Source organism: Crinia signifera, chromosome 5, assembly GCF_055691185.1.
Source record: "Crinia signifera chromosome 5, ASM5569118v1, whole genome shotgun sequence".
Classification (NCBI taxonomy): Eukaryota; Metazoa; Chordata; class Amphibia; order Anura; family Myobatrachidae; genus Crinia; species Crinia signifera.
The window spans coordinates 226,728,766-226,753,533 of NC_139221.1; the positions used below are offsets into that span (position 1 = coordinate 226,728,766).

At 43.8% G+C, this 24,768-nt stretch overlaps 1 protein-coding gene across 5 annotated transcripts in view; it reads right to left on the reverse strand.

Moving 5' to 3' along the window:
• Positions 1-1,616: 1,616 nt before the first annotated feature.
• DNAJC13 (DnaJ heat shock protein family (Hsp40) member C13) overlaps positions 1,617-24,768 on the reverse strand; it is a 198,686-nt gene continuing 175,534 nt past the window's right edge. For 4 of the 5 annotated variants that reach the window (XM_083188595.1, XM_083188594.1, XM_083188597.1 and 1 more), the window contains 3 exons: positions 20,033-20,176; positions 19,192-19,291; positions 1,617-2,464 (listed from right to left, as the gene is read on the reverse strand). In XM_083188595.1, coding sequence (XP_083044721.1) covers positions 2,367-2,464; positions 19,192-19,291; positions 20,033-20,176 — 342 coding nt within the window. In that variant the 3' untranslated portion in view covers positions 1,617-2,366. Of the gene's footprint in view, positions 2,465-10,390; positions 10,500-19,191; positions 19,292-20,032; positions 20,177-24,768 lie in introns of all 5 variants that reach the window. The other variant, XR_014475029.1, reaches the window with a different exon arrangement.

Genomic DNA, 24,768 nt, shown 5'->3' on the forward strand with positions numbered 1-24,768 from the left:
AAAAGGGTTAAGTGGCTTTAGAAAGCTTAATGCTTTAATGTTTACAGCCCTTCTATGAGTGGCTTTGGTTGATTTTTAGGGGTTAATTAGAGCGGCACCGCAGATCACAAGGTTTGACAGTGTCTACACTTTCCATACAATATCTCCTCTTCTCATCTGCGGGGTCCGTGTAGTGTTATCAGCGGTCTTGTTTGGCGTCTCTGGGGGAAATTTACTAAGATGTGTATTCTACTTCACATGTGATGTTGCTATGGTCAACCAATCAGATCCTGTTTTCTATCTTCTAGAGGGTGCTAAATAAATAAGTAGTAGATTCTGATTGGTTGCCCATAACAACATCACATGTGAAGTAGAATACACATCTTAGTAAATTCCCCTCTGTCTCCTGAATGTCGCGTCTTCCGTACGGACTCAGACCGGAAGTTCGGGTAGCGTGTTTCTGGTTGTCCGTTCCACGCTCCCGGGACACCCTTCTGGCGTTTTTATATTTTTACAAGATTTATGGGTTTAGTTATTAAAAAAAGAGAATACATATATTAAATATAAGTTGCAAATAAAATCTATTAACTAGCATGCTTCGCTATGGGATGAACATGGTAAATTAAAACAGTGCCCCTTTGAAATTATTTATTTATTATATAGCGCAGCACAATAGGAATCTCCTCATATACTTAGTGCTGTTGGGGGACCCTGTTACTATATAACTCTGTGTGTGGGTTCGTGCTACCTCCATTACTCTCTTCACATCATGTCACTGTCATCACTGACATATCATGCATGTCCTGATATAGTCTGTGCTGCTGCTGCCCCACCCCTAGGGGTGTGTTACCCCCACAGTGTTTGTTGCCTGACTAAGTCATATGTGTACAAAGTTTGGTATAAATTGCTCCAGGCATTCCAGAGTTAGGCTGTCTCCTGATATACTCTGTGCTGTTGTCCCACCCCCTAGGGGTGCTAGGGGTATCTTATCCCCAATTATTTGTTCACAGATTGTAATTGATGTGTACCAAGTTTGGTGTAAATTGCTCTAGGCAAGACTTAAGCTGTCTGCTGAGTTTCTCCCACAGTGTTTGTTCCCAGATTGTAAGTCATATTGCTGCAGGCATTCCAGAGTTATGCTGGAACATACATCACAATGAGCGTACAGCCAAAATTGTGGTTTTTAATTAATTCAAACTTAACAGTCATTCATTTTGATAAAAAAAAAATTTAGTTGCCTCAGCCATGTTTTAAGAATTCACGATATTTGCTTGTAAACTGTGTATTTGTATAGAAAGACAGAAGGACAAATGTACACTTTTATATATTAGATAGGACTTCTATTTAAAATCCTATTGTAAAGTTTCAGCATAATAATCATATTCTATATCTCACACTGACAAATGATTAGTGTCATCATTTGGCAGGACTAGAATTAATGTTTGCGTGAATCCGTGTGACAGGTCCTTAAAAGTAAAAAGGTATAAGAGGTTTGTCACAGAAGGACCCAAAAATAGGAATACATTCTTCTGACTCCAATAAGGAATTTACATACAGTATAAGAAAATATATCCAATGAAACTATGGTTTTAATATAAAACTATAGATAACATGGCAGCATTTGACAGAAATTCCAGTAAGGTTTCCATTTCCCTTTATTTTCTTAAAATTTTATGTACAAGAATGAATGATCTGTATAATGTACATTCATAGAAAGCTGTATATACTGGATAATAACATAGGAATCATGTCACTTATTACACATAGTTCTTACATAACAGGCTGACATTTTGATATTCACGTTTTTTATTATTTGGTAAAGCTATGCTGTACACAGGAATATCATATACTCTTTATTCTTGAGAGGATAGTGTTAATGTTTTGTAATGGACACAATCACCTGGAACACAGTCAAGATTCGGCACTGTTCTGTGCGCCAACCACTTGAAACATTTCAGAGAATGGAAAAAGAATGCCCTTTAGAATTTTTTAATTCTACTCCACAGCTTTGCTAATTCTTGGAATATAAAATTTAGAACAGAGGGAATTATTATTTTGATTCACAGTTTTGTAAACAAATACAAAGAAATAGAATGTGCTTAGATACAAAAGGAAAGAACAAAATAAAAGTTTGTGTAACCCAACAGCTGATCCACAGAGTGCTTTCATGGTTATGTTACATAGTGATACGTCATCAGAATCACATCCCAGATGGATTTATGTTTCTCTAAATAAAAATATTTTTCTTACAAAAAAAGATAACACTGGTAAAACAAGAACGGCCAAACAAAAAGTCCTTTCAAATCAATCCTGGGAGTAGAGGAAAAGGCGTTATGCTTTTCCTTGTGAAGCAATTTGCAATGACATTGTTGTAGAATCTGTGTTGTTTAGCCGAGATCTCCTACTTCATGGTCCACCGGCGGTGGTTTGTTGGGCATAACAGTTGATGAAGACCCTGCAGTAAGGTAGCCAGCAACTCCAGGTCCTAAACAGATTACAAAGGTCATTAAGTTTCAAATGCCAGTAAATCTGTAACAATAATACTGTTGTATCCAAACAAAGCATTTTTACTTTGTCAACTGATGATAATCAGTTCTAGGTCTCTTACTAAAACCAGTTTCACAGTGTACTATAAATGCTGTATTATAGTATCCATAGTAACTTGAGGATGATGGTCACGCAGTATTTATTGATCATGAAGGCAATTATTCAGTAAGTAATTACATTTTATTAAAATATCTGTTATACAGTGGCATTTTAACATTCTGTTTTCACTTGCAATAGTATATGCAAGCAATAAGTTCAGAAGTATGCCAACTCTTGGCAAGTAACACTGGGCCTGATTTGGTTGCAGGTGACTAATGCTTTTGGGACTCTCGCAGTGCTCTTCATAATTGAAATGCTTTAGGAATTGGTGAAGGAGACAATGAGCTTTCCTCTAAAGAGAAGTGTGTCGTGGCCATTTTGAATTTGGCAGGTAAGTTTTGGCAGACACTCTGAGAAATCTTAGGGTTGCATAGAACACCAATAGCCTGGGCAATATGGGCGATGGTGATCCAGTACAGCATGTTCACACACAGACAGTTAATCAGTTAATCCATCGGTGGGCCTCTTTTTATGGAAAGATGCCACTATCAGCATTTCCATATGCACACAGATCCTGCTGCCACTAAATCAGCAGTAACAATCCCTCCTGCATGCACCTATGAATCAGGCCCAGTGCTCCAGCAGTTGGAGATGTAAAATGGCTAATGCTGAAATGTATTTGTGGTTGTACTATTAGTGCACTACTGAACACATTTTTGCATGAGGAGCAGCTATGATATGAAATGTGTGGTCAATCTGAGAGGTGCGATTTACATTCTACAAGGCATTCTTATTAGACAAAAGGTACCCATATGAAGGGTTAAAATTAGGAATCCATGTAACATATGAAAACTGGCACGTAGACTGTCGTTACTATAGTTACGTTGCAAGGTCATTGGAAGCCTAGTGTGTGCCTTATCTCTCTAAACGGAGTTTCTACTTCCCCCTTTTTGCTTGGTTTCGGTATGCAGCGTGCTCGCGCATAAATGCCCTTATAATAGAAACCCCCCCTTGCTACTCATTTCTTTTTGTGTAATATCTTGTATGCCCCCTGTTTAATCTGCCCAGCAACTGTTAAACGAGCCAATAACAAAGTAACACACATTTGTCCACACCCATGTATCATGTCTTTTTAAGAAGCTGTTAACCCCCTAATAAAGCAGAATGAATCTTAACCTACTACTGTGTGTTTCGTGTGGAGTTTAAGTTTCATTTCTCACGGGTACCTAAGGGGCCATCACATCGAGGAGACAAAGACATTTATCCTTACAATTTGGGGGCCAGTCCGGGGTCCAGACGATCGACCCCTGATCGGTAAGATAGAGAATTACTTGTCTGTCTTTTCCGTTAAGGGATTGCGACCATCTACTGGATCTGAACTCACTCCGTGTTCCGGGAACACGTGACGAGGTAATATTTAAGTCCGGGACTTAATATTACGTAATTGTATGTAAGGAAATTTATGACGCCATAAAACAGGTATCAGGGATACCAAGGACCAGGGGTCCACGTCATAAAACAGGTATCAGGGATACCAAGGACCAGGGGTCCACGTAAAGGTAATTCAAGTCCGGGACTTGAGATTACGTAGTTGATTAAACAGGTATCAGGGATACCGCAATTGAACCAGGGGTTCATAGAGAAAGCCTCCTCGATTTGATCGCCTAAATATATGTATGTACATGTTTGTCTGTTAATGTTGCAACTGTGTATTTGTTTAAACACTCAGTAGACGGGTGGTAAGTGCACGTACGCTGAAGTGTTCTGTCTGTCTTATATACATTTGTACTGTATATTTTGTATTAAGGATACTCAGTGAACGGGTGGTAAGTGTACGGCCACTGAGTGTCATTGTTGTTTAGAGCGATTCTAAGTAGATTTGCAAATTGATTTGGCTACTGAATGTCATTGTTGTTTAAAGTGATTCTAAGTAGATTTGCGACTTGACTTGTGACAGATATTATTGTGACTATATTGACTGACGGTCTGTTATATTATGGGATCACATCAGAGTAAAGAAACAGAATATTCCCCGCCTTTACCAGGAGAGACATGTAAAGAATGTTGCCCGTGTCTCCCCCACAAATTACTATTTTATTAACCCTTGGGTAGACAATTTAGCGGGAGGGATAGGATAATTAAAAAATTGTCCCAAAACCAATGATAACACCAATAGGATGCATAACATATTTAAAGAAAGCATGCAAAGGACGCAGCTTTACCCAAGAAGGCATAGATGCTATGTGGGATCAACTTGCTGCACATATGAATGAAGTGTTTAAAGCACGCTCATCTCTCCCCATAGCTGTAAGTGTAAACAGAAAGTGTCAGAAACAGTGACAAATTTCTGAAAGAGATTCAAGAAGTGCTGGACCGAGGAAGCAGGTCTGCCGCTTCTGCATAATGATAATTTACTTGTTTCTACTTTCATTAATAATCTGCTGCCGATATATATATCCTCGCTGTGAAGCAGAGTGTTTCAACTTGGACCTCTGATACAGTGAAGGATTTTGAAAAACATTTGTATGAAAAGGAAGCAGCAGGTTGTTTTGAAGTTAAAAGAAACACTGTCACACCATCACATACCCCGTTCACACGCTTCCAAAATCAAAACAATCCTAGGAGACAGAATAAACCATTCCGTCCTCCTAGAGACAGACTACCTCAGAGGGCTCCTGCGGGACCCCCACCCAACAGGCAGACAAGCTGCTATAACTGTGAAAGGGATAGCCATTGGGCTAGAGACTGTCCGTTCCCTTCAAACAAACCCCGACAGGTCAGTAACCCCATGCAGCCCAGCCAACCCAGACCTAGAGACAACCCCAGATTTCAGATTGACTGGCAGGGACAGACCTTAAAGGGCCATGACATGGGAAAACATGAATTTACTGTAATACCTGACTGCCCAATCAATTTGCTAGGCAGAGATCTTCTCTCTGTGCTAGAAATCACAATCAGTCCATCAGAAGCAGGAAAAGGAATTGATGTTTCATCACCACACTTGCTCATGACTGACAGTTCTGACTCAAACACAGAATTAGACACTGTAAATCCTCAGATATGGTCAACAGGACCTCAGAGCAATAAACCAATTAATTGTTCCCATTGCACCCATTGTACCCGATGTAAACTCACTCATCTCAGCCATCCCTGTAGATGCCGCCTATTTCTCAGTAACCGATTTAAAAAAATGCATTTTTTAGCATACCTGTGGACATCCAGACACAACTGTTATTTGCATTTTCTTTTGAGGCCAGCAGTTAACATGATGCAGACTGCCACAGGAGTATATTGACTCCCCTGTTGTGTACAGCATCGTGCTCCAAGCCACATTAACCCCCTGGCACCCCCCCTATGGTTCAGTCCTGCTACAGTGTGCAAATGATCTGCTTATCTATAGTTCAACAAAGGAGGCATGCCGAGAGGATGGTATATCACTGTTACACTGGCTCTGTGAATGTGGGCACAAAGTGTCAAAAACAAAAATGCAATGGTGCAAAAAGAATGTTGATTATTTAGGTTTTGTCTTGAAAAAGGGAGAGAGGAAAGTCAGTCCACAACGCATTCAGTCTGTACTGGGTCTGGTCCACCCAAACACTATTATTGCAGACAGTGGATTTCTGACTGTTCCTACTATGATAACATTTTGAGACAAGCCACACTCAATGACAAACCTAAACAGATACAATGGTCACAAGAAATGTTAAATGCATATGAAAGCCTTAAATGTATGTTGATGAAAAGTCCGGCATTGACCGTCTCAAACTATGTACAACCATTTCATTTATATGCAAGGGACAAAATGTAAAACCATGGCGGGTGTGCTGACACAAGAACATGGAGGTAAGCTGCGCCCCGTGGCATTCTTTTCCAAAGTGATGCCGGTGTCGGTCCAAGGTATGCCTGCCTTCGGGCACTGGCGGCCTGTGCAATGGTAGCTGAGATGGCAACCACACTCACCCTAGGCTCACCCACTGTTCTCCATACCACACATAATGTTGTAGCATTACTTAAAGGGCTACACACACAACATGTCAGCCCAGCGTCTTAGTGGAGATGAGGTCCTGCTGTTAGGAAACCCCTCACTTACCATTAAGTATGCAAACACAACTGCAGGCCCTGCACCCATTCTCAATGCACTTTTAGGATTAAAAGGGCCCCCAGGATGACATTCCTGACGATCATGACTGTTCTGCATCAATAGAGTCAGAGACCTCCCCTAGACTTGACATGTCCCCTGTACCAATACCAGGTTCTGACCATGTATTTGTGGATGGTTCTTGTAGTAGACCCAATGACTCGACATATCAGGCAGGCTACGCAGTGGTACGCCTCCCAAATGACATTTTAAAAGCGAGACCCATTCCATATCAATCAGCACAAGCTGGAGAACTCATAGAGCTTGCCAAATGTAGAAAGATAAACCTGATCACTGAACTACAAAGCTCAGCATCACAAAAAGACTTGGATGACTGGTTATTTCCAATATTGCAGAAAAATCCTATAACAGGATTGATCTGCAAAGAGGGGAGACCATGCATACCACAATCAAGCGCCCCATTGTTCATTGCTCACTACCATGGGGTAGGACACCATAGCAAAAACACCACAGCTATGCTTTTAAACAAAGATTTTTACATCACAGATGCGAAGAATTTGGTAGACCAATATGTAAGTAGATGCATTATTTGTCTACGCAACAATCCCAACAATCCAATGAAAGCAAAGCATCAACACCTGGAGTACCCAACTACTCCTTTCACACATTTGCAAATTGATTTTACACACATACCTAACAAAGGTACAAAACAGGAGTATGCCCTAGTCATAGTAGATATGTTTTCCAGATGGCCAGAGGCATTTCCCACAAAAGCAGAAGATGCAAAAACAGTTGCACGCATACTAACACAAGAAATCATCCCTAGATGGGGATGCCCGCTCCAGATAGATAGCAACAAAGGCACTGCCTTTACAGCAAAAAAATCACACAAGCTTTAGTGAAAGCACTTCAAATAGAGTGGAAATTTCACATTCCCTATCATCCCCAAAGTTCAGGAATTGTGGAAAGGATGAATAGGACTTTAAAGGACAAACTTAGGAAAGCAACAGGAGGAACATTTAATAAATGGAAACAAACCCTCCCCATAGTCCTAGCAGAAATTAGAATGACCCCCCAACAGACTCTGGGTTATTCACCTTTTGAAATACTAATAGGAAGACTTTTCCCCACACCCTGGGCTAAGAAACCAATGATAGTCCAGGAGGGAGACCTAGAACAAATTAGAGAAGAGTATGTTAGGTCCCTCATTACCAGACTTAGTGAAATTGAACATGGTGTTATTTGTAAAAATCCTTCTAATCCACAGGAACCAAGACACCCTTTCCAGGTCGGAGACAAGATCGTTGTGAAGGTACTCCCTAGGAACAAAGGTCCAGGAGATTTCACCCACGGTCCAGAGACAGAGATCGTAGCAGTAACCAGGACGGCTGTCCTAACTGAAGAAGGCCCGACGTGGATACACGCATCCAGAGTGAAGAAAGTCCCGAGTAACGTCCCGGATAGAGAACAGATCGAGGAAGGGGTACTAACGGGAGTAGACAACTCTGACCCCCTACAGGACGAGGTACTAACGGAGGCAGACAGCCTTGACCTCCAACTGAGGGAAGCAGCGGAACCCACTGAAGAGAATGAAGCACCAGATATGGATTTCCATCTTCTCATTGATATTAATTGAAGTAATACCACCCTTTAGGCCCAATGTTGACATTACTAAAGAAAAGAGGAACACCTTTAGCGAGTTTTGATCCACATGTATATATTGATGCAATTGGTGTCCCAAGAGGGGTCCCAGATGAATTCAAGGCCAGAGACCAAGTTGCGGCCGGCTTTGAATCCATCATACCCACAATCACAGCAAGCAAGAATGTTGCTTGGACTAATTACATTTACTACAACCAGCAGAGATTTGTAAATGATACAAAAGATGCTTTAAAAGGCATTGCAGAACAATTAGAAGCCACATCACAAATGACATTTCAAAATCGTATGGCTCTAGATATGATATTAGCAGAGAAAGGAGGAGCTTGTGTTTATATAGGAAAAGTTGAAGGATGTTGTACATATATCCCTGACAACACAGGCCCCAATGGTAAAGTTACTCTAGCTATTAAAAAACTGGAGAATTTATCAATAGAATTGAAGAAGAATTCAAACATCGATAACCCATGGAGCCAATGGTTTGGATGGTTTGAAAATTGGAAGCAGGCCCTTGTTCAATTAGCAATCCATATATTGATTATTCTTACAATTATCTGTATTGTTGTTTTTTGTATTATACCATGTTGTAGGAAGCTTGCTACCAAAGGTATTGAGAACACCCTTATGTATGAATCCATTGCCCCTGCACACGCAAATTCCCCTGAAGGCTACAAGCAATATCTTGCTAAGCACAGAAATAAGGAGTTTAATAAGAAGAATCATATCATCTAAATTCATGATTCTAAGAGGGGATTGAAGGGTTAAAATTAGGAATCCATGTAACATATGAAAACTGGCACGTAGACTGTCGTTACTATGGTTACGTTGCAAGGTCATTGGAAGCCTAGTGTGTGCCTTATCTCTCTATACGGAGTTTCTACTTCCCCCTTTTTGCTTGGTTTCGGTATGCAGCGTGCTCACGCATAAATGCCCTTATAATAGAAACCCCCCCTTGCTACTCATTTCTTTGTGTGTAATATATTGTATGCCCCCTGTTTAATCTGCCCAGCAACTGTTAAACGAGCCAATAACAAAGTAACACACATTTGTCCACACCCATGTATCATGTCTTTTTAAGAAGCTGTTAACCCCCTAATAAAGCAGAATGAATCTTAACCTACTACTGTGTGTTTCGTGTGGAGTTTAAGTTTCATTTCTCACGGGTACCTAAGGGGCCATCACATCGAGGAGACAAAGACATTTATCCTTACACCATACACTAATCCAAACTCTCTCATAGACTGCAACCGCTCGTCGAGGAGCCAACGGGCTACATACGATACATCATATGCAGTCTTTTACAATACAATGTATCATATGCGACCCCCAGCAAATTAAGCCGGATCCAAAAAATCTTATGCGTAGCACTTGCAATCTCCGGATACGATCCAATGAGCACAGGATGGCGCATTGGATCAGAGGCTAGGCACATAATATTTGGGCACTTTTCACCCGATTTCTCGTCCCGGGCCGTCAAAATCAGATGGAAAGGGCCCAAATCGTATAAATGTATGGCCTGCTTAAGGGGCTGATGCAGAGGTTAAATAACCGTGAACAGTGAATTTGTACTGTACATGCACGGGAAGCCAACGCATGTATGCACATCTAAGCATGCCTGTATGCATTTAGCACACGTCATATGTTACTCTAGAGAGATGGAATGGGTGTGGGAGGGGCAATATCATGTTGGCAAAGTTCAGTAAGGGAATTTTCCCAGCATGCCTGTATAAGTACAAATTGCTGATAACGAGAGGTGCACCAGGTCAATATACTATACTGCCGAGGCAGATGTATACAGCTCTACATGTTGGAAAAACACTACCTTTAGTATATGCCCATTATACTGCCAACTCTGCATTGGCTCATATGTTTTAATTTCAAAAATAATCTACATGATTGCTATGTTTACTAGCATATACATTTTAAACATTCACATTAGTAGCAACACAATGAGGTTATGTACATAGAAGGATTTGCTTGACAGGAACACAATGAAGGTACATGGGAAAGGCATAAGGTGCACAAATGTAGCAGGTGCAACAAGCAGATTAGCAAAAGATGGTCTACCTGTGTTACAGGGCTACAAAGCAGTTAGCAAGCTGCCTCGAAGGGAGCATCTAAAGCCCACTTCTGAGGTGAAGGGGACTGCTACCAGTAAGGAGGGAAGGAGAGACACCTGAAGGAAGAAAAGATGTGAAAAGCAAGGATAAAGGTTAGGAAGGAAGCAGACAGCAAAAAGCATAAGGGATTAACATCACCACCTCTGATTTTAGGAGACACGCTTCTTCCACAATAATTTATGGCAAGGAAAGCATATATCATGGACCTGTTCATTTATCATCACAGTACTATGCACTTCTGGATGCACACAATATGAAACTTCTTTTAGGACAGAGTTCTTTTTACAAGAAAGCCCCAATAATGATATTGGACTGACAGCAGCTATAACTGTGATCCACCGTTTTGGCACATTCCACATTTAATTTCTTACATCACTTAATCACAATGCACCTACTCAGGATTACTTACCGATACACAACAAAATATAATACAATGTAAATAAACAAACAAACAGGGAAACTCATAAATCAAAACAAATCTTAATATACAATTCATTAAATAAGTTATTGGACACTGCTGCATCAGCATTAGCTCCTTCAGGTTGGACAGCAGTATACAAATTATTGCACAGACCTTGTATTATAATATAGTCTGGGCTTTGGCTTGGCCATTTCAAGGCATATAATCTTGCGTATGTTAATCATTTAAATCAGACTTCAGTTTTTTGTTGTTCTTGCTAGCAGATTGTTATTCACTAGCAGATTGAAACAACTTCATAAAAGGAAAACTTCAAGGATTTTATGTATTGCTCCTTTCCATATTGTGTGGTCTCCAAGGGTTAGATGATTGATCTGTTGTTATGGGGGAGAAGCGGTATCAGCGCATGTTATGTGCATGGGTACCGCTTCTCCCCTATGTAAGAAGCAGCCGCCGCTTGCTAAATGATAGTATGTCGATAACACAGGGTAACTTTATAACTTCGACAGCTGCAGGTGGAGATGCTCTATCCCCACAGCAGGGACAGTGTTGTTCCTGCTGCTGGCTCTGGGCTGCGCAGCAGATCTTGTGTGAGGTGCGAGATCTCGCGCATGCCAAGTACAGCCGGCTGGGAGAAGGAGACAGCGCATCAGTATGAGCTGATGTGCTGTCTCCAGTAGGGGACATCACCGGAGGTGGGAGTTTGCGCTATAAATACAGGTACTTGTTTCCTAGCACGGCGCCCATCGCATACCATACTTAGTGGTGTGCAATGCGATGCGATATTCCCGTTAAATTATCAGGAGTGCTTGTACAATGAAATATTGCATGCCAGCAAATGACCCTGCGAGGGGACGCAGAATGCAAGTCCGAAGCATGGCGAGCGAAACGAGCCCCACGAGGGCACGCGGAATACATGTAAAGTAATCCGCGTGCGCTCGCCACGCTTCGGGCTAGGTGGCTCACTGCGCTCGCCACACTATCTAAAATCAACTCCACGCCTACGTGGATAGTAGGTTTATGAAAAGGTTGGAGGACACGTACCGCCGCCCCTTGTGGGCTTGCTGCGCTCTCCACACTTCGGGTTGGCGTTGATAGTGGGGGTGGTGTTGACAATGGGGGTGCATTTATCATTGTAAGCACCTTTCAGGGTGCTTGTACAATAAAAAATCGAATCGCATTGCATGCCACTATATTGCATGCGATGCGATTGTATATGATGTACTACGATCAAAATCGGGGGCGCCATGCTAGGAAACAAGTACCTAAATACAATATATTTTTCTCTTCACAAGTTTAAAGTTTTTTTTAAATTCTTCTTTTACTATTAAGCCGGTAAGGGTTTATTGTAATAAACTTCTATTTGACTTGCTTTGATTGTTATTTGGGAGGGGGTATTCAATATTGATCAATATTTCAGACAGGCAGAAATATCGGCACAGATTAAATACCTCCCTTCATGCTAAAGATCTGGTTTGGAAATCTAATAAAACAAACATACGCAGACAGGCACATTGATTTTGATATCACTTAGATATACTGTGGGCACCTAAACGCGACTGAAGCATGGTGGGATGCGGAGGGGAGGAGCCTGCCCCCTGAAAAGTTTAGCATAGGTGCCTGGCTCCTTCGGGCCCTCCCACATCCCAAGGTTGAGCTGCATCACCAGGATAAGATGAAAGAGAAAATTATATTACTGGTGGATGCCTGTAAATGACGTGACCTCAGAATAAATTTTATTTTAGCTAAAGGGCAAATATTTGTACTTGGTTAAGGTCCCTATGGGGTCACCTCAATTCAGTACGATATGAATAGCATTGGAAAGGAGGTCCATTCTCTGGTAGGGCATACCAATACTGTTTTCTGCCTTTAACGCAGTTCAAACAGCATTGCAGCAGGCACTTAGGTCAGAGAATGCCAACTAAACACCTGACAAACTGTGAGAACCAACACATTGGCATGTATTCAATGCCGGTGCGAGCGGCCGGCGAGGGGTTAAACTGCGAGGATCGCAGAAAACCAGTGATCCTCGCAATTTAACCCCCGCGCCGGCCGCTCGCACTATGCAACGTTCCGGGGGAATCCTCGCCGTCACAGAACTGCGAGGATTCCCCTAAACTGCGAGAGCCGCAGCTAGTGCAGCAAACTCGCTGTAATTAGCCTCGATTCTCGCAGCTTTTGGAGGCACATACGCCAATTCTCCCTCGCTCAAAAAACGGAACGAGGGGGAATTTGCGTATGGGGGGGGGGGCAGTTGAGTAAGAAGGTCCCGTGGCAGGGGCAGTGGCCATGGGGGTGCCACGGATAGATCCTGCAGGTCGGAGAACCACGTCCGCTTCGGCCAATTGGGAGCCACAACAATGGCCACCAGAGACTCCTGCTTGAGCCGCTGGAGGAACCGGGGTAGAAGTGGGATTGGAGGAAATACGTAGATCTTTTGGAATGGCCAAGCGGCCGACAGGGCATCCACTAGAAAGGCCTCTGGGTCCCTGGATCGGGCGCCGAAACACGGTAACTGGCGATTGAGCCGTGAGGCCATCAAATCTATCTGGGGAAGGCCCCAACGGTCCACCAGTGACCTGAACACCTCCGGATGGAGCATCCACTCTCCTGCCTGTATGTCCTGACGGCCTCCCAATTGTCTACGCCTGGGATGTAGACGGCCGGACGCGCAAGGAGATGTTGTTCCGCCCACGCCAGTATAGTGGCCACTTCCTTCATGGCCCCTTTGCTCCGTGTGCCCCCCTGATGGTTGACGTAGGCAACAGCCGTGGCGTTGTCCGACTGGACCTTGATGGCCTGTCCCTCTACGAGTTGATCTGCCTGGCGAAGTGCGCAGAGAATTGCCCTTAGTTCCAGGATGTTTATAGGAAGCTCCGATTCCTTCCTGGACCATCGACCCTGAAAAGAATGGCCTTCCAACACGGCCCCCCACCCTCTCAGGCTGGCATCCGTCGTGAGAAGGAGCCAATGCTGGATCAGGACCGGACGGCCTCCCGTGAGCTTCCGCGAATGGAGCCACCAACTGAGTGAGGCTCGCACCTGCCGAGGGAGCACAATCATCTGAGACTTGAGGTTCCTGGGTGTTCGATTCCATCTGCGCAGGATCTCCAGTTGCAGGGGGCGAGAATGGAACTGTGCAAACTCTACCATCTCGAAACAAGCCACCATCTTGCCTAGAATCCTCATGCACAGGTGTAGAGACACTCGGCGACGATGCAGGAAGTCTCGCAGAAGTGTTCTTAGATCGGACACCTTTTCCTGCGGTAGAAAAACCCTCTAGGCCTGCGAGTCCAAGCGTGCACCCAGGTGCAGCATGGACTGAGCTGGAACCAGGGAGGACTTCTTCCAGTTGATAATCCAGCCATGGGACTGGAGAGTCTGAATCGTCAACTGTGGGTGAAGAGATAATGTGTCCGGAGACTGTGCTAGGAGTAACAGATCGTCCAGGTACAGTAAGATGCGTACCCCCTGTTCCCTCAAGGTGGCTGCCATCACAGCCATGATCTTGGTGAAGACCCTGGGTGCTGTGGCTAGGCCAAAGGGGAGGGCCCGAAATTGGTAGTGCTGGTTCTGGACTGCGAATCTCAGGAACCTCTGATGGTCCTCCCTGATAGGGATGTGTAGATAAGCATCCCTTATGTCGAGGGATGCCATGAAGTCCCCTGATTCCATAGCCTGAAGGATGGAACGAAGGGACTCCATTCTGAACTTCGGAACCTAGAGGTAGGGATTGAGGTCCTTCAAATTCAGTATTGGGCGAAAGGAGCCGTCGGGTTTCCGAACCAAGAAGAGGTTTGAATAGAAACCTGTGGTCCTCTGGTGAGGAGGAACAGGCACTATGACCCTTGATCTGAGAAGGGTCTGGATGGCCTGTGTCAATGCCAGGGCCTTCGTTGGATCTGAAGGGGCGGCTGTGGTGAAGAACCGTGTTGGGGGAAGCCGCTGAAAAGCTAGCGAATACCCCTGGGTTACAATAGATGTCACCCATGAGTCGGAGGTGGTCGCCTGCCACACTGTGTGGAATTGTAGCAGGCGGGCACCCACTTCTGCAGTAGTGCAGTCATGCTGCCGGTTTGTCAGGCTGCTTTGGAGCCTGACGACGGCCGGACCAGGACTGTCGTCCACGAGATGAGTTACCATGCTTTGCGGTAGAGAGAGCCTTGGCCGTGGGTTGTCCCCTAGCTTTTCCCTGCGGCCGAAAGGACCGAAAGGAAGGAGGACACGTCTTTGAGGGGGCCGAAGGAAGAAAGGCCGTCTTAGAATTTGCCACCGTGGAGACTATTTTGTCCAATTCTGGACCGAAAAGGACCTCCCCCGAAAATGGTAGAGCCTCTAATGCTCTCTTGGACTCGGGGTCTGCGTTCCAGGTACGGAGCCAGAGTGCCCGGCGAGCCACTACAGAAGATGCAGAAATCCGAGACGACAGCTGTGTGGAATCCCACGCCGCCTCGCCCAAATACGCGGAAGCCTCACGTATAAGGTCCACGTATTTGATGAGGTCAAAACGACGGGTGCCAGAGTTAATATGTTCCAACAACTCAGCTGCCCAATCCGAGATGGCCCGAGCTACCCAGGCAGAGGCCATAGCTGGTCTAGCTGCGACCCCTGCGTTGGAAAAAATGATCTTTAGGAGATGTTCCAACTTCCTATCAGTGGGGTCCTTAAGGGACGTCACTGTAGGAATTGGTAGTGTGGTGGACTTTACTAACCGGGCCACATGAGCGTCCACCTGTGGAGAAGATTCCCACTTGAGGCGATCCGCTTGTTCGAACGGGTACACTGAATTAAGGCGCTTGGATATCGGAAACTTCTTGTTGGGAAATAGCCAGGCCTCCTTCAGGACATTGTTCAGCTGTGACGATGGCGGGAAAACGGCCAGCTCCTTCTTCTTTCTTTTGAACAGAGGAGTCTCTTCCACAGCTGGCTGGTCGTCCTTAATCTTAAAAGAGGAATGTACAGCTTTAATTAAAGCATCGACCCCTGCCTGTGTCATGCGATCATCTTGGTTATCTTCCTCATCCCCATCTGTGTCCAAATCCACCACCCCATCATCAGAGCCATGGTCTGAACCCGAGTCAGTGGAGTCTGGGCACAAGGGTACTACATGACGGCGTCTGCGGGTTGCAGAGGTGTCGAGTAAAGACTGTAGGGAGGTGGAAACTTGCACCAACCCCTGTACCGAGGATGAGAAGTTTTGAACCCAAGCCGGTTCCTGCTGCTGGGGAGCAGCAGCAGGAGGAGCTGGTGGCTCTGGTGGAATGGGGATCCTGGCCCCGGCCAGCTGAGATGCCAACTCCCTCATAGCAGAGGAAAGCGATGCTGCCCACTCAGGTGGAACTGGCCCCGAGGGTCCCGGTTGGGAGTCCTCTGCAGTGCAGCGGTCACAGACCCCCACATGGTTCCCCTCAGTAGATGAAAAATTTTCCTTGCATTTAGAGCAAGTATATGCTCTGAGCTTAGGAGCTGCCCCACTCCCAGAGGGTGCAGCCTTGGAACCCCTGGAAGACATAACTTCCTATGCCCAACAGGCACTGCTGTTTCAGTGTTTAAAATTAACCTTAAACAGCACCGGGCCAGACAGTTTCTATCCAAAGATACAGAAACAGGGGAAAGGAGGGGATAAGGCACATAAACAGTTACCCACACTAACAAGTATGGTAACTGTGCTCTCAAACCTGAGCCTGGACAGACAGATGTCACCGGGAACAGGAGCCTGGGTGCACTTCTTTCGGTCCTGCAGCGCTGAAATGGCGTCCAGACGCCGAGGAGGGGGCGTGGAGATTGCTCCCTCAGCGCGGGTGGACCTATGGAAGGTCCCGTTGCCGAGGGGTGGAGGCGGGAACTGGGTATTACAAAAATAATAACCCCGCCTACTCCTGGAACCCTACGAGGATGTATGATGGCCCCCAGTCAGCCCACCTCCCCGGTGGTCTAGTGGGGCGCTGCCGGAACAGGGCGCCACTGCCAGGGTCACCAGAGGGTACCCAGCCCTCTGATGACTTAACCGCCGACAAGCGCTGTGACCCCCCACGTCGTCCTCCGCTCCCGCACCCGACACCCCCCGGGAGACGGGCAGCGGCGAACTGCGCATCGGGGATCCACTTACCTGGACCGGATGGCGGCGTCCCCCGATATGCTGCGGGGGAAACTGGAAAGCCTGGCCATATAGGTCAGCGCGCCAGTCCCGATCCAGGGAGGCAGCCGCGCGGGAGCCCTAGCATACCCCGGCGGCTTGCCTTGTGAAATGAAGTAAAAAAAAATAAATAAAATAAGTCTTTATATAAAAATGGGCTTAAGAGCCCTACCTTAGTGACCTGTTCTTCAGGCACCAAGAAAAAAAATGAGGCCTGGGAGGCGGGGTATGGGGAGGAGGAGCCCTGGGCTGCACACCGCAAGTCTTATTTCCTTGGTGCCTGTCGCAGCAGCTCCAACCATACCCACTGTAAGCCAGTGACCACCATAGGTACGAAAATTTTAATTATGGTTCAAAGCATTGACGAAGCTTCCAATAAAGTACAGAAGTTTGGTATCCCTGTCTGTGGCCACTAGCAGGGAGGGACTTAATACTTACCACGACTGCTTTGCCTTAAAGCAACAGCAGCTTCCTGGCTGGTATTACAGACCCAATAATAAGTGCATGGCCTTGTTCCATGAAGTCTGCTTATCGCTGAGACACTATTATTCAAACACTGATTAAACCAATGTAATAACTACGTATGCCAATCATTATTATTTACATAGTTCACAGGCACTGCAGCAAGTAAGCACTGACATACTGTGTCCAATGGCCTCCAAACATTTATTTCCTTTTGAGTGATCATGATTGGTTAAGAAACAGGTCAGTATCAATCATTAAAGAGTGTTAATATATTCATCCCTTATATGAAGGGATGCATAGAAAAACAAAATTAGGTGAAGAAGCTCAATAAAAGACAAGGTAAGGAAGGCTGTGGATGCTAAAACTGGAAATCAAAACCAAATACTATAACAGTTGGTATGAGATTACCGGTACTTCAAGTTATGTAAGCAAAAGACCATATAAATATTGAATGTGGAATTACAAACTGGGGCAGATGTATTAAGCCTTAACAAAAGATAAAGGCAAGTGTGATAAGGAGAGATAAATGTCCAGCCAATCACCTGCTAACTGCCATGTCACAGCCTGTGTTTAAAAAAAGTCAGTTAGCAGGTGATTGGCTGGAAGTTTATCTCTCCTTATTACCCTTGGATTTATCTCTTGTTAAGGCTTAATACATCTGCCCCAATCTGAATTGTGACAACGGTAAAAACTAAAGCTGGCCACACATCTACAGATTTATTGTAAAATCTGTCTGGTTGGAACAAAAACCTGGTAGTATCTGAATGACAATTTTTGGCAGCTTTCCAGCAAATGGTCAACTCATCCATTATCAGGTTTTTGCTCCAACCAGCCAGATCCGACAATAAATCTGTAGATGTATGGCCATCTTTACATCTAAGATTATTACAATATAGTTATTATAAATCTTAGTTCCATCAGAAATAGTCTATAATATCTGGTCAATTTCTGTTTCTCCAGGTTTTGTGAAATTACAAGCTGTAGCTGACATGTATGCTGGGAATTGTAGTTTTACAACAATTGAAAAGCTATTGTTTGGTACATGTTAATCCAAGACTAAAAACAAAGCACTAGTTATCTTAAAAATGTTAACTGTATCTTCAGCCATCTCTATATAATCAATACTTGGAATACAGTTTGGAATCATTATCATATATAGTGGGAACTAGATTAGCTGAAGTAATTTACCAAAGCTAATTAATCATCTTGGGGCTATCCAATTAGCCACAAAATTCCGCAGTACGTCAGTCTGCTGGTGGCAAGCAAAACAAAATGACAGATAAGTGCTGTTTTTTTATGGTGGCGAAAATGCGCAAATCTGGTAATTTATTCTGGGTCCTGTGTGTGTTCTCACCCGAAAAGGTTTTTTTTCTGCCTGAAAAAATGTCTTTAATTGACCTGCCAGGCAAAATATTGCGGTAAAACGATTTTTGTTTTAATGGAAAAAGTGAATGACTTGAATTCCCTCCATAATGTGGACTGCCTGATAATTTACACTCAGAATAACCAGTATTGTACCTGGTCTCATACCCGGTTCTTATAAAAACCAAGTATGAAAGTTTGTTTGAATATAGACAAAGCTTATATTCATTTTGCAGACCCTATTTATACTTATTTATAGAATTTATTCTACATACCACCTCCTCAACATAAATGTTAAACAAAATAAATAGAATTCCTTTTAAGAGAGTTTAAACAATATTTAGGATTCTACTATAAAATGACTTACCAGTGAGGTATCCTGCTGTTTGTGATTCAGAGATGAACAAGTCATGTTTCTGATCTTTAAAGGCACTCCAGATAGAAGATCGAGACAGGATTTCATTCACCTTTAGGAAAAATAAACTTGGGTAATTTACATTCATTGAGAAAATTGTCAGTGTGAACAAGTGTTATCCTGTTCTTATATATTTACATTTACATTTTTTAAACAGAACTTCATTCGATTTTTTTTTATTAATATACACTTAAAGAGGAGTGTTCGACTTCAAACACGTACAGATAAGCCAATGATATTTATGTTCTTGTAATATTTCTACATGCTGTTGTTTTTCTACAGTAATGTTTTTTTTTAATAAAACCCCATTTAAAAAAAAAAAAAAAAAAAAAAATTATATATATATATATATATATATATATATATATATATATATATATATATATATATATATATATACATATATACATATATATATATATATATATATATATACATATATACATATATACACCTTTCCCAACTTTGGTATAGATTCAGAAAATACTTTGGGACCAAGAATTGGTTCCTTAAAATGCTGATTACTATTGCAATCTGTGATCTATTGAGCTTTTTAACAGCCTTTAAAATGAATAGTCTGTACTATTGTATGTACTATTGTATGTATTTCTTTTTCAGGTTTCTTTGTCTTTATAGTAATATAAAAACTAAATCAGGCACATAATATGTGTATTATTCACTAGTTTTGGCAATAGGAGGAGCTCCTCTCCCATCACTTTTTTTTACCTACCACCGCTAATTTATTGGGACCATTTACCACTCACACACTTATAACTGTGCTGGGGATACTCACCTGTTCTCCATACTGTAGGCTGCGAGTCATTGACTTCAGAGCTTTAACTATTTGAGCTTTTGTGGCTGCGGGACCTTCCAGGTTCTCAAGGCCTTGTCCTTCAAGCAACCTTAGTAAATATGGAACCAAGTCAGCTTTTAGTGCCTGGAAAGAAAAAAAAAAGTGTTCTTTTACTCAATGGTGCAGATAAATAAAATGCAAACACGTAACATGTGTCAAATCAATTTATAATGCTATGCGTGAATCTGCTGCCATCACACAGTAATGCCCTCATACACATGGTTTGATGTGGTCTATTTTTCTATTCGATTTTGCTTATATGAGCTGAACTGAATTAAAATCGAATGGAAATCGGCGCACTCGATTTTCATTCGATCTCGATGCTCAGCCACGAATAGAAAAATAGACTGTCCAGGCAGGAACACATACAACAGATCTGTACTATATAGTCTAACTCAAATGTGTTTGCCTTGCCGTGTGATTCGATCCAAATTCGAGGATCGAATCATGATTGAAAAGCAAGGCAATCACACAGTGTGTACACCCCTTAAGATTTTATCATGGTAATATTAAACTATTGATATTTTACTTACAATATCAAGACTAACTGCATGGTTTTGTTGTGGACGATATAGTTGGTCAAGTTGGAAACGGTAGTCTGCACTGAATGACAGATGTTGCCAATAGAAAACATAAGTGATTTGTGCATCAAATAACTATTTCCCAGCTTAAATGATTGAACTGGTCACATCTATGACCTGAGCAGTCAATAACTTTGGAAAAAAGTACCAGTTTTTGCTGCGATAATGGGTGCCTAATGTAGCAATTTAATTGTTTTGGGTGCTATTTATAATGCTGATTGCACTTATTACACTAGGTTTAGTTTAAAAAGTAGCTAAATCCGACTAAACTAATTAGCGCAACCATAAAAGTGCCAGTTAAGCACCCAAATGGGCCACTTCCACTTATATCAGTTTGCCACCTCGGAAGGCTGCGAGCTGAAATGTTATTTTGTGCGATATGATACTTCATCTTCTACTGTAATTTTGAAATGAATTAGTATTTTTAGAGTAACCTCAGTATACAGTGTTATGTCATTCTACAAACAGGAAATTATTTCTGATGTACTATTCTAGTTGCCAGGTAAAAAGCAAGGATTATACTCACGATAATACCTTTTCTTCGGAATACTTCATGGCAGCCATTACATTTGGTTCATCCCTCTCTCCTCTCCAATTAGACAGGTAGTTTTTTCCCTTAGGATCCAGCCCCCTCCTCTATATAATCTGGCACCTCCCCACAGACCGTAGTCTTTGACTGTCTCCGTCCTGATCCTAGGGAAAAAACACAAACAGGGAGGGCCAACAAACTTTTGGGCTGCCATGAAGTATTCCGAAGAAAAGGTATTATCGTGAGTATAATCCTTGCTTTCTCCTTCATACTTCATGGCAGCCATTACATTGGGATGTACCAAAGCAGTAGGGTGGGTTATACTATACCTCAGGCCAAGACTTGTCTAAGAACTTCACTTCCAAAGCTTGAGCCCGCGACATCCAATGCATAATGCTTAGAGAAGGTATGCAAGGAAGACCAGGTGGCTGCTTGACAAATTTCTTTAGCCGAAACTTTGGCCTCTCTCGCCCAAGAAACCGCCATTGCCCTTGTCGAGTGAGCCTTAATGCCCTCAGGAACTTCACGACCCACCTTCTTGTAAGTAAATGCAATTACTTCCTTTAGCCACCTTGACATTGATTGCTTTGATGGAGCCAATCCTTTCTTTGCCCCCTGGGGAATCACGAATAATGCTTCTGACTTCCTGAACCCCGCCGTCCTGTGTAGATAAATCTTGATAGCTCTCAAGACATCTAGGGTATGCAATTTTTCCTCTTTCTTCGTCAGAGGATTTTGGAAAAAACAAGGCAAAACTATTTCTTGACTTAAATTAACTGAGGAAACCACCTTGGGTAGAAAGGCCGGCCTAGTCCTCAGCACTACCCGATCCGGGAAAATCTTCAAATACTGTTCCTTGATGCACAGAGCATGAATCTCTCCCACTCTTTTTGCTGAAGTTATTGCAACTAAAAATAACATCTTCCATGTTAGAAACTTTAACTTCGCTCTGTCCAATGGCTCAAACGGAGCCTCCATTAGTCCATTCAAAACCAAATTAAGATCCCACTGGGGGATTATTGACCTAACTCTAGGCCGGATCTTCTTGAGAGCCTGACAAAACCTTTTAACTAAGCTATGTTCTGCTAGTTTCTTGTCTAGCAGCGCACTCAGCGCCGAAATCTGGACCTTGAGTGTTGAAGCCGACAGCCCTTTGTTAAGCCCATCACAAAGAAACTGTAACACTTGAGGAATGTTTGCTTTAGGAAAGGTGAACTTGCCCTTGGACCAATTTGCGAACACCCGCCATATTCTGTAATAGATCTCTGACGATACCTTCTTTCTCGCTTGGAGAAGTACTTCAATGACTTCTGGGGATAAATTCTTGTCTTTTAGTTGCCGCCTTTCAATTTCCAGGCCGCTAAATTCAATCTGTGAGGCTCTAGGCAATAAACTGGGCCCTGCTTGAGCAGATCCTGAGTCACTGGAAGAAACACTGGACCCGCAATCGCCATGCTCTCTAACATGGGGAACCAAGCCCTCCTGGGCCAGTAGGGAAGGATAGCTATGACTTGGACCCCCTCCGTTCTGACTTTCCACAATGTCCTGTGAATGAGGGAAATTGGAGGGAACACATACCCCAGGTGAAACTCCCAACTCTGCGATAGGGCGTCCACTCCGCTCGACCCCCAAGCCGGGTACCGTGAGTAGAACTGTGGCAACTTCTTGTTGACTGCTGAAGCCATGAGGTCCACCTCTGGTTGACCGAATTGCTCTACTATTTCCTGAAACACTGAGTCCTTCAGCTCCCACTCGCCAGGCACCACGCTTGTGCGGCTCAGATAGTCTGCGAGCTGATTGTCTTCTCCCAGCACATGGAGCGCTGATATGGACAACAGGTTTTCCTCGGACCAGCACATGATGTTTCGCACCTCTTCTAAGAGCCCGTGACTCCGTGTACCTCCTTGTCTGTTGACATAGGAGACGGTAGTGGCGTTGTCCGAAAAAATGCGCAAGTGCGCCCCTCGGACGTCTTCGCTGAAGAATTCTATTGCCTTCCACACGGCCCTTAGCTCTCTGTGATTGGAGGAGAACTCTGACTCGTGCCGGGACCACTGACCTTGACATGTCTTGCCCAGACCATGAGCCCCCCAACCCGTAGCGCTGGCGTCTGTGGTGATCACCTTGTAACGGGGACTTGCTAGTGAGGATTTTCTTGGTACTAGCTGATCGGCCTCCCACCATCTTAGGGATTCTTTGGCTGCCTCTGAGATCTTTATCCTTCTTTCTAGTGGCACCAGTCTTCTCGAGTAACCTAGAAGGGACCACTGGAGAGGTCTCATCCTCCATCTGGCCCATGGGATTATGTCCACCGTGGACGCCATCATCCCTAAGAGACTCATTGCTGACCTGAGGGGTACCCGATCTTCCTCGTAGATTCTTGAGATTAGCTGCTGGATTTTCTCGCACCTCTTTGTGGACAAGGACACTTGAAACCTCACGGTATCCACCAATACTCCCAGAAACTGGAGACTCTGTGTTGGCTCTAGACAACTCTTCTCCCAATTTAACAGCCACCCGTGTTCCTGAAGAAACTGAATGGTGTAGTCTCTTGCTGTGACCACCTCTTCCTCTGAAGGTGCCACGATCAACAGATCGTCTAGATATGCCCATATCATGACTTTCCTTTTCCTCAGTTCTTCTATCAAGACCACCAGAACTTTGGTGAAGACCCTTGGTGACGAGGTGAGGCCGAAGGGCAGACAGGTGAACTGGAAGTGATCGTGACCTATGCAGAATCTCAGATATTTCCTGTCGTCTGGGGAGATGGGAATATGGAAGTAGGCGTCTTTTAGGTCGATGGAGACCATAAAATCGTTTCTTTTCAACCCCATTAGGATCGACTTTGTAGTCTCCATGTGGAACTTTCTTTTCTTTATGCGCAAGTTTAATTTTCTTAAATCTAATATAGTTCTGTAACCTCCAGAACTCTTGTTGACTATGAAGAGACGAGAATAAAAACCGGCTCCTTCCTCTTCCTCCGGGACTCTCACCACTGCTCCTGATGCGATGAGTCCCTTTAAACTTAAATTTAGAGCTTCCCTTTCTATCTTCGAAACTGGGATCTCTGAAACACAAAATTTCGCCATTCTTGGCTTTGACATGAACTCTAGGTGATAGCCAATCCTGACTACCTCCAGAACCCATCTGTCTCGGACGGTTTGTTCCCAGACGCGAGCAAAGCCCAACAGCCTTCCCGCTACCTGGGCCTGCTCCACCATGGGACCACCGTCACTGTTTCTGTGTGGTTCCCGAACTTTCGCCTCTTTTCTTGACGTATTGCCGAAAAAAGGCTCTGGACGTCCCTTGCGTGTATCTGTCCCGGACAGACCTGCCTGGCCTGTAGGACTTGGCTTGTCTATACGCTTGTCTGGAAGAATATGAGAAAAATCTCCCTCTTCTGTCCTGTGGTAATCGGACTGATTTACCGCCTGACATTCTTTGAATCATCTGATCCAAACAACTGCCGAAAAGGAAAGCACCCTCATAAGGCAATGTTGCTAGCTTGTTCTTCGAATGGGAATCTGCCGCCCATGATTTAAGCCATAAGGCCCTACGGGCCACCA